Raw genomic sequence first — 11,569 nt, 5'->3', positions numbered from 1 at the left:
TTAAGCATTAGATATATAAATAGGATGATATAGAATGATATGTATGTAAATCTCTCAAAATTTAATTGTTACTTTGACACATAATCTAACTAGTATTATATGTTTTATTTATAATGAAAGTTATAGAGTGTATGTAATATAATACATCATTTATTTGACTTCAAAGAAATATCTTTATTAAAGTTATATATGATCATATATCATTATACAGGAATTGGTTATATTAATATTTTTTAACTAAAAATATTTATTAAAATCCAAAAAGAGTGCACAAAGCAAATGAGCAAAAAGACAGGAAAACAAAAGAAAGTACAATGAAGATTCAAGCCTAAGGGTTCAAATGGCCGAGGCTTCCAGCTTCCCCGAAGCCAAGTGCAGACCATCCAATTTGGTGAATAGAAATGCAAAGTAGCCAAACCATCCAAGTAAGAGACCACCACCAAAGGTTGCCACGAGCCAAGCCGACTGAGAAGCGAGCCCCAACCACATCATTGTCCGGCAAAAACCAACCGCCAACAGTAAAATTAATCAGATACCAATGAGCCAGCCCAGTGTAACTTCCAGCAAAAAAATAAACAAAGGGCCTACATGCCCAGCCTAAAAGATCAACCCCATAAGACGAACAGAGAAGGCGACCAACAAGTGAAACATGAAGGAAACAAGGCAACGAGTCCTCTCACGAGAGGCGATAGAAACAATCGGTTTGTCACGCTGCAAGGTAAAATCATGCCAAGGATCATCACCCCCAAAAGATTCTGAAAAGGAATCGGAATCGGATGAGCAGTGAAGCCAATCGAGATATACCCTTACATCCACCCCATAATTATCTCCCACATTATACACTAAAGTGTAAGGGTCAATAAGATTAACTAGCACATTAATAAAGGAGTTAGGGACAATACTAGCATGCATATAACAGGAGAGGAGACAGAGGGTACACTTAGCGACCGAAAAAGAGGAGGTAGGAACAACTACAGTAGCATAACCCTCACTCACCACACCTGAAGGTTTATCCGTGCAAACCCCACCTAAAAAAAATAGGGGCAGGAACAGGCCCATCCGCGTAATCCCCAACCGCATAAGGCATTGATTTACTAGACAAGAGACACGGTGCAGACACAGCACCCACCTCCGATAACACGGGACCAGAATTTAAGGCACAACCCAAATGACCCAACACTAGTACAAGCCAGAGGGATCGAAATAGAATGTAATACCCCAGCCACAACACCCTTACAAACCTTCACCGAGGATTCATCGGCACCAGAATCAATAGGAACAGCAATGTCCACAGCAATCACAACTCCATTCACCGGTAGCTGAGCACCCTCCAAAGCAACATGGGCCACTCCCTCCAAACCCACACCAGGATTCACTAAATTAATAAGACTAACCTCCTCACAGTCCACATCATCCACAACTTTAGCAGGAGAAACCAAATCAGAAGAAACAAAAGCTGGGGCATTAGATAACACAGGTACATCAATCACAGGAGTTTCAAAACACACAGCCGGAACCACAGAATTGGAATGGTTAACCACACGATCAACAACACCCAACGAAATAGAAGGATTCGACACAATAGCAGAGTCAAGATTAGGATGAAGAATCATACACCCCGCCTTAGAATGACCCAAAGCAAGACAATGAGAACATTATTCCGAAAAATCTTCAAAAATCACATATTGCACATAGCAATTACTATCCAAACCAACCCAAATTTTGTCCTGATACTATTTGGACACATCCAATTCAATCAAAACTCACGCAACTGATGGACGAGAACCAGTGTTAGTAGCATTATCGATTTTTAATGGTTTGCCAAAAATTAATCTTAAAACATGCAAAATACGCGGGCAAACAAGTGAGGCCAGAGGTTAGGAAAGGAGATCCAGATAGGTATAACAGGAGATTCGATCTCAATGTCCAAGAGAGGAGTCCATTTAACCAGTTTCATATAACAACTACTCATGAAATACGATCTATGAGCAAAAGCCCTACAATAATCCAAGTCATTGAATAGCTTAATCAAAACATTCTGCTAATTCAAAACAGTAACCAAGACTTCACCATTTAACTTAAGCTTAAAAAAGAAACTCCTAATAGCATCAAGGGAAGGTCTACGCCCAAGGAATTTACCGACCAGATCATATTCAAAAGGGGCTGCCAAAGACTGGATTTTCTCTTCGGAAATCCACAGAGAAGGTAAGCCTCTATGCGAAGAGACTCTCAATTCAGGAAAAAGACGCGGAAGAAGGTGGGGATCCGAATAGAGCATCCTTAAAAGACAAAGACAATGATCCAACCAAAAAAATCGGGATCACAAAAATGAGAAGGCATCATAACACCAGAAAAAGGAAAAACAAAAGGAGAAGAATAAGAACTTCCTTGAGAGTCGAAGAGAAGGATCGAGCACGGAGAGGCCGAAAAAGGCGGCTAGGACGAAGCCCTAGCCCCCCCCCCCCCCCGAAAAGCGAGAGAGGAGCAAATGAATTTTGTGGCTATATTAAATTTTATTTTACCACAGTGTTGATCTTTAGGTACATAACATATACACAATATCATTCATTTAAAACCATACCAAATAGTGCATATTTAATAATTTTTATTTATTCATTGAGTTGTATAAATCATGTACATTTACTTATGTTTTGCAATTATTGTAATTACACAATGATATATCAAGTTTATAATATATATTGTGATTGCACTATATTACATCAAATTTACAATATATTGTGTCATAATTGTCATGATTACAATTTGATATGTCACACTTATAATGTGTTACATCATACATTTTCTGATATCACTAACTATATCAATCTCATAGCTTGATTTATTATTGATTTGGTGTTGCACTTATAAATTGTTATGGTTGTGCTTTCTTATCATGCTCAGGCTTCATTTGGAACAGCTTTCATACTGTTTAAAATAGGTTTCTAGTAAAAATAGATAAATTTTGTATTAAAAAATTACTTTAAGAAGCACTAAGAAAGCCGCCCCAAACGAAACCTTATGGTTTGAAATATTATACATGTTAATATTGCACTATGTTGCATAAAAATTATTGTATGCTGTGATATTGCTTGTTCAAATCATATTTAGGGCCTTATATCATTATTCAAACATTTATAAATATTGTTTGAATGTTGTTAGAAACTTTTTGACTCTTATTCGAATCAAATTTATTCTAGATGAACTTCAATGTCAAATATCAATTCATGAATATATGATGAGTAATTAGTTCGGAAGAAGTTTTTGACATTTTTGATAAGAAAATAAGTATGAGAGATATTTAATTATATATATATATATATATATATATATATAGTCTTTTAAATCAGTTTTTTTTTACAAAAATTTTTGAATTAAAATTTTTAATACTAGAAAACTATTTTAAAAATCAATAAACAAATTGTCCCAAATAAAAGTTTAATAAAACAAAATTATGATTATGCTATGAAAAACAAAATAGTCACAAAGCTAGCCAAAACAAGCTCTTAACAACAAAATTTTTTTGGGAACATTTATGTCAATTAAGGAAAATTCATACATGCAATATATAAAAATTTAAACCTAAGACCTCTTGATTGTTAATCAAAACTATCAATCAATAAATTAAGATGAGCTATGTAATGATTAGAGTTGAAGCGTCCAATGTTCTAACCACTAGGATATATAATGTGAATTGCATAAAAGCCCAGCCGTCATGGGCGAGTTTTTATGCACGTTAGAAATGTTGTGGAAGCAATCATAATTATATCATCGGAGTCAAAGAAGTCATAAAATTGAGCAATTTATTATTGAGAATTTTAAAAACATGCAAAACTCTTTTATCAATCATATTCGATCTATGCTCGTTATAAATCGTGAGAGATACAACTTATTAATGGGTGCTTTCTAAGAATGCTTTGATTTGATTCCCAACCTTCTCCTACTAGAAACCAAAACGTTCAACGAAATCAAACAACAAAATTAATCGAATTTTCTGGTTCATTCGATTTTAATTTTTTTATTTTAATTATATTAAATTGGCTTCATTTTATACGATTTAAATATCTTATTTATTTATTCTAGAAGTAATAAATACTAAACATAAATTTAATATAGAGGGAATATAAACAAAAAAATTTTAATAATAAAATTCAGTATCATAAGTTCATAACCAACTAAACGCCCACACCTATCTATTATTTTTTACCAACTAAGCTTTATTTAATAATATAAAACATAATTTTAAGCATATTTCACGCACTTAAATCATCTCCAATTGAACTGCATACCACCGTATGCCGTCCGTCATTCGATGCATTCGAACTCCAAATCTCATGCCAAAATTCAGTAGGTGAACAGTACGTCGTCAATACAGGCACGCCAAAAAATTGAGTTGTGGAATTCGCCAAAGAAGATCCCGAAAGAGGAGAAAAATGTCCGAAAGAGCAGAGAGATGGATACCTTCGCAGGAAGAGCGCGAAAGAAGAAAGAAATGCAATTCGATTGGAGATGTATTACGGCGTTTAGAAGTTTTACTGCATTTTAAAGTGGATAATATATTTTTCGGTTGGAGATGGCCTAATAAACTCAATAAAATATATAAAAATGTTAACTAAACGAAGCAGTTGTTAAACAAACAATATAGTTGAAAACATGCCACATTCCCTTAGTAGAAAGCGTTCTTATCCAATCACATACAACAAAGCAGCCAGCAAAAGAAAATTCTTAAGAAGAAAAAAAAAATCAAACTTTCTCTCTTTATTTCGCTCATAATCACCGGAGCACAAATACATAAAATATAAAACCACCAAAGAACCTGTTACATAAAATATAAAATCTCATTCTCAAGCCATAGGCGGCGGTTGCTTCGCAATCTGAATAACCTTTTCCCACGACTCCCGCTTCGAAACGTCCTTCCACCAACGGCTAACATTGCCATGCCGTTCGAACAGATTCCGCGTCTCGTCAATCCTCATAAGCTGCTCAGTATTAGGAAGGTGGAAGAGGTCGGCGAGAGTGAACTTGCTCCCGGTCAAGAACTGATTGTCGGCGAGTCTATGGTCGTAGACTTCGAGTACTTTCTCCAGCTTCTTCTTGCTCTCTTCGATCGCCGAAGTCGGAGGGAGCTCGGGTTCCGGCAAACTCGGGGCGACGGCGAGGAAGAAGACTAGTTCGGAGCTCGGCGGATCGAACTTGTGAGACTCTGTTTCAAGCCACTGCTCGATTAGGGCTCTTTCGAGGACGCCTTCTCCCATGAGGTCTTTGTTCCCCTGGTTTTTGAACTTGTCGACAATGTGGCGGCAGATTGCCCGTGATTCTGCTCGGTTGCGCGTAATTAAAAATTTATATACAGGTGAATATATGGACAAAATTAGAGAAAGAGAGAATTTTGACTAGGGGTGTCAATATTTGACACGACCCAAAAATCCGACTCGAATCCGACCCAAAAATTTTGGGTTAGGGTCAACCAGAACCCGAAACGGTCGGGTTCAGGTTCAACATTTCGACCTGTTTCAAAAATCGGTCGGGTTCAGGTTAACCCTTTGACCTGAAAGTGACCCGTTTTGACCCGACAATCCGATTTTGACCCGACAACTCGAGATTGACCCATTTGACCCAAAAATTAGTAATTTTTTTTGTTGGGAACGGGTCATTCGGGTCGTGTCGGTTTGACCTGGACCCGAAGCGGGTCGGGTTCGTGTCCGGAAAACCGACCCGTTTTTAAAAACGGGTAATATTCGGGTTGACCTAAATAGTGCCGTGTCAGTTTTGGGTTAGACCCGAATCCGACCCGTGATCCGAAATTGACACCCCTATTTTGACATATATCATTAAATTACTATGCATTTATGCATCTAATATTTATTTATATACTATTTTAATCTTTGTATGATATCAAAATAATAATATTATTAATTTATTTAAAATTATATATTTATATATAATATATTAGAATGTTATATCATTAATTAAAAAAAATTTAAGAAGTACACATGTAAATACATAATAAGTATGCAATTGCCAATTATTCAAATATAATACAATTTTAATGCAGTAAATCAACGTTTCTAACAGAATTGTTCAATATTCTTAATTATCAATGTAATTTTCTATATATTTTTAGCACATTTAGGTCAATTAAGACAAATTCATACATATATCACAAACGTAATGTTCAAATCCAAAACCTCTCCTTTGGCGTCTTGGTTGTTCAGATACTATTCCTCCCCTTGGAAACCTCCCCACTCCAAAGCCTCTAAATTTTGGAAATCCATTTGTAGCACAGCTGTTACTTCCAAAGAAATATGGAAATTCAAAGTTACTCCCAACTCCCCCTTTTCTTTTATCTGGGATAGCTGGTGTAATTCTATTAGCCTGGTGGATTTAAATCCGGAATATGCTAACTATGAGGACCTTAATGTGAGCAATTTCATTTCTTCTGATGGCTGCTGGAACATTCCAATTAATTTACCTACTATGGTATCTAATGCTATTCTCAGTGTTAGTATTCTGGATAATAACTCTGAATGCCTATCTTTGGCAAATAAAGCTAAAGCAAATTTTAAAGGTTTTATCACTGACTTCTACAATTCTTTCCCGGACTGCAACTGGGAGGAATACATTTGGCATTCAAAACACTCGCTGAGATACTCTATTTACGCCTGGCTTTCTTTGGTTGGGGGCCTTAAAACGGCTATGGAACTTCAACGTAGAAACATTGTGGTGGATCTGACTTGCTCTTTATGCTTTAATCACATAGAGAGCACTAACCACCTGTTTTTTGACTGTAATTACAGCCACTTCATCATTACTGATCTCATCCCGGAATCAGCCAATATTCTTCTTAGACCCAACTTGATGCAAATTTTTGATTGGGTAAATGAAAACCAAAACTTCTCTCCCCAAACCAAAAGGCTTTATTTCATTACTATTTGTTGCACAGTTTACCATGTTTGGAGAGAAAGAAATGAGAGAAAATTTGCTTTAGCTGCTTCTAGCACTACCACTATCTTGATTAAGATCAAGAAAGCTATTCTTTGCAAGGTCTCCAAATGGTGTGATGGAGACCTGTTGAGAAATTTAGCTGTATAGTTTCATCTGCTGTAGGTGGGTCCTGGGCTTCATTTGCTCTGAAATTGATTACATCATCATATGAATTATGGGGCTCATCTGTTTTGGTCGCGAGATAATTGATGTTGTTTGTTGTTGCTGCTTCGGTAGCTGCCTGATTGAACTTCTAGGAGACTTCAAATCTGACTCCACCCGTTATCATTTTGATCACCTGGACGATGATGAAGCTCCTATATGCTTCCCTTGGACGGCCTTAAGGCAACCAGGGAACTGCCCGGTCGCTAGAACTTGCTATGAATCCATTTTTCTGAGTCCAGGTTTTCATGACCTGGGAGTATCTTTAAGGCCGGGTTCAGCCTTTTCTGAGACAATTTTGTTTTTTACTCTCGGCAGGTTTATTTCACCTCTTCTGTGGAATAGGTTTCTTTTGCTTTTCAGCAAATCTAGCTGTTAGTCTTATTGTGGTATAGGTTTTCTTTTTTTATGCTTTTCAGCAGCTCAAGCTGTTAGTATTTCTCAGTTTTTTGGCTTTCTTTTTATTCTGCGGCTATGGCTGTTAGTTTCTGTTGAATCTACTGGTTGGTTGTGGTAGATGTCAACATTTCTTTTGTACTCTTATTTCATGCTGGAATAAAATGGGCTCATGCCCCTAATTTTCCAAAAAAAAAAAAAAAAAAAAAAAAAAAAAAAATAATCCAAAACCTCTTAGTTGATAGGCAAAACTCTCAACCAACATATCAAGATTAATTACGTGTTATGTTCTATGTCATTTGGGGTTTAGATATCCTCAGGGTTTCTCACCAGTAAGAGCAAATTTGTCGTCCTGGTAGGAAAGTGCTTCGCCCCTAAGCTGAAATCAATAAGAGAGAAAAAAATTATGTCAGATAATTATAAATAAAATGTAAAAATTTTCAATTTATATTCATAATTAAGAATATTATATACCTCATTAATTAATCTTATATATAAGATGTTTCTGATTCATCTTAATATAATTTATATAAAAATATTATATCAGATAATCAGAATATCCTCATATAAAACCTTTCAAGCTGGCATACTAAATATTTTGGGCCTGCTAAAATCCCACCGACCATTAAGGATGAATAGTATGGGCCAGCTAAAATCTAATGGTATTTATTGAAATTAGATGGAAGATAATTTTATTTTTGCAAACACAGACTAATGATAATATAAAAAATGTAAAAAAAAAGCAAATAAAATTATAATTACTATCTAAAAAAACAAAGCAATGAAAAAGCACTCCCAAACACGAAAAATTATTATGTGGTTTGGAGACCAATAAGAACGAGCCACACAACTTTTTGATCGGTACAGTGCGTCGGTACGCTTGTACCCGGTGACCTGGCATGCTCTGATTAGCTCCGGACCGTCCGGTGTCCGCACAGAATAATTTCTCCTCAAGCACACCCTTAATAACGATATTAAAATTTAGCTTTATTTTAGTATTAATAATAACATAATTAATATTAAGATAATTTAATATAGCTATAAATATTCATTTTATTTATACTAATTATAAATAATATTTGACGACTGGCACAATTAAAACCAATGTTATCAAAATTTTTGTAAGATTAAATTTTAAGGTCATTGAATTTAATTTATAAGATGAATTAAAAATATAAATTATTAATACAATAATATGTTAAAAGTCTTTGATTTTTTTTTAAATATATTTTGTGGAAAATAACCTGGCAATTTTGAGGAACTCGGAAGCCTCTTTGCGTCCCTGGAGCCTGTCCATCTTGACTAAACTGGAAGTCCACCTCTTTCTCGAATAGACACAGAAAACTCTTGTACCTTCCATTGACGCCGCAGCGAACACTTGGAACGCTCGCGCATTTCTTCTCTGCTGTTCTCTCGCAGCTCTCGCTCTCTTCGCTCTTCTTCTAACGCCGGTAAGTTGAGAGGCGTGTGGCGAGGACGGATTTTTTATAGCCAGTGGTGGTAATTAGGAAATTCTTTGCTTGCCAATAAGAAAACCAAAACGTTAAATAAAAAGAAAATTAAATTTTAAATATAAAATATTATAAATTCAGTGCTGATGAATGGGCTTTTCTTCTTTTCGCGTTGGTTTGAGTAGCTTCCCTGTCTATACTTAATAAAATAAATTTTGCTTTTGATGAATAAGGGAGAAATAAGACATTAAAGGAAAAAAAAAAATTCTTTGATGATAAATATTAATAATTTATACTTTAAAATTAATAAATTATATATAATTATTAAATTTTTACGGGACAAAGCAGATTCTAAAAGCAGTGTTGGTACTGGCTTATATCTGGAAAACTAAGAATTGTCATATCTCAAGATTAGAACAAATGCTTTGGGTCTACATCGATGATTTTTAAAAAAAATTAAGAAAAGGAAAGGTAGCGTGGGGGGCATTAATCTTACAAAAAATTTTAATCTTACATAATTCAAACATATCTCACATTTGTGTCATTATTGAATGGTCAAGCTTAAATAATTCAATCTAGAATTAAACATGCCCAAAATTTTTGTGTCAATAAGAGTCCTCTTTTTATTTTTGTTTTCATATCATATTTAGGATAAATTTTTAAAATGATGTTTGTAATTAATTATTTTGAAGAAAAAAAAATGATGATAGTTGTTTCGTAACCTAACAACTAGTTTTGACGGGGCAAATTCAAGTGGTAGAGGATCTTATAGGTTTGGAGTTTGAGTTCGGGCCACTCTGCCTTAAATCCGACCAACCCGAATACACTGCCAGTTTAATTACGCACAAGTTCATTCAAGCCCAGCTAGTCATGGGCAGGGTTACCCTCCGCTTGACGGATTTACTAAACAATTGACATCATTTCTTAAGTTTTTATCTTTGGGTTTTGTTTCCTCAGCCAAATAATTAGTAACAAACATTCTTTTTAAAATTTGCACATCATGTTTATTAAATGTATGATATTTTTTATTCATATTTTAATCCTTAACTATCATATTGTTTTATAACATTATGATCTTAGAATTTTATAACTCATTGCATGATTTATTTAAGTTGTATAATTATTATATAATTTTTTAATTTTAAAATATAAATTATAATATAATGTCAAAAGCATAGTGGTGTCCTATATTTTTGATAATAGATGTATTTTTTATTCATATTGTGTTGTGTTAGCATCTTATGTCCATATCTACATATCATACGATGTAGACTAAGATAATAAGAAAATAAATGAAATTTTACAAGAGAGAAACTTGAGATTAATGAAAGAAAAATAGATAAGATCTAACAACAACAGTCATCTCTGCATTTGCAGCCACTTCTTCTGCTAATACAAAGCTGCCACACCCTGAGCACAAAACTGTAAAATTTGTTAGAATAACCAAATCATGTATTACTTAATTCTCTTCTTGTTCTCCAATTACTGGTGTACACGTGTAATGCCTAGCCTCAGCTAGTATATATAATTAGTAGCTCTGTATTGACAGCAACAAGATAGGAAATAAAGTGCTCTTTCACTGTTTCTTCTTCACCGTTCCTTCTCTGTTTTCTACTCAAGAATTGAGTATGAGTTTCTACAAAATTAAAGACCTCATTGATGAAATGATGTATCTTCGGTGTCGATCGCCGTCGACAACTCATCTTTTTCAGCGTCGAACGTCGTCGACAACTCATTTTCTTCGCGTCAATCATGGTCGACAACCTATCTTCTTCAGCTTCGATTGTCGTCGACAACCAACCTTCTTCTGCAGTCCACTATTCTCTACGAGCTCTAGGCTCTAATACAACTAATGCAATGGATGGGTGGAAGAAAAAGAAGATTTGCTAAATGAACAAATCAAAGAACAAAAGGGAATAAATAACCCAAACAACTCTAAAAGAGAATGTGTATTTTTCTTTATCTCACTTTACAATATTGTTTGTATATATATAATATAATGGCAATAGAATCTTTTAAAAAGCCAAAAGATAAAGCAGACCTATCCTCTCTTATAACTATGATGTTCCTCATCACTAGTGAGCTCCATCACACGCCTCACAAACTTCTGTGATGCCTTCCCCATCATAGGCGAACCATGTTCTTATTCAAATATTATTAAAATCAAATTTCACCCATGTTCGAACTGAGATACGAATAATGCTCGGACCATTGGAACAAAGTTCAAATTCTAACTAGTTTGAATCACTCTGAAAGATTTAAGTTTTGTTAGGAACATCTGTCCTACAGTTTTCTAAAATAATTTTTTAGTAAAAAATTTTTGTTCGGAAAAATTGTTTTAAAAAGCAAAAATAAAACCATTCCAAACAAACCTTTGAGTCCAAAGAACAGTGCAAATATAAGAGAAAATCTCATATTGTAGGTTATTTTGTTCAAAATTAACTTTGAGATTGATCTCATTAAAAAACCAACGGTTGAGGTGTTTGACTAATTGAGCATATTATGAGGCAAATTTCAGTCATATTTCCTGAATGTTATATTAAATCAAATATTCAGTTAACTAAACGGACACATTGCAA

General features: G+C 34.6%; 1 protein-coding gene across 1 annotated transcript; it reads right to left on the bottom strand.

The window, feature by feature from the left end:
- Positions 1-4,841: 4,841 nt before the first annotated feature.
- Positions 4,842-5,499, bottom strand: LOC110112177 (glutathione S-transferase F12-like). Its single transcript, XM_028692871.1, has 2 exons — positions 5,472-5,499; positions 4,842-5,314 (listed from the first exon to the last, which is right to left on the bottom strand). The coding sequence occupies exons 1-2, from the start codon at positions 5,497-5,499 to the stop codon at positions 4,842-4,844; spliced, it is 501 nt and encodes a 166-aa protein (XP_028548704.1).
- Between the last annotated feature and the right edge of the window lie 6,070 nt (positions 5,500-11,569).

Source organism: Dendrobium catenatum, unplaced genomic scaffold, assembly GCF_001605985.2.
Source record: "Dendrobium catenatum unplaced genomic scaffold, ASM160598v2 fragScaff_scaffold_178, whole genome shotgun sequence".
Classification (NCBI taxonomy): domain Eukaryota; kingdom Viridiplantae; phylum Streptophyta; class Magnoliopsida; order Asparagales; family Orchidaceae; genus Dendrobium; species Dendrobium catenatum.
The sequence above is the reverse complement of the archived record's forward strand: the minus strand, read 5'-3'. Positions and strand labels throughout refer to the sequence as shown.

Bases quoted from the DNA above. Each gene is read 5' to 3' on its own strand.
- LOC110112177 (XM_028692871.1), bottom strand. From the start codon at position 5,499: ATGTTGAACCTGAACCCGACCGTTTCGG. The intron at 5,315-5,471 runs GTTCTGGTTGAC...GCAACCGAGCAG, and splicing joins CCTGAACCCGACCGTTTCGG to AATCACGGGCAATCTGCCGC.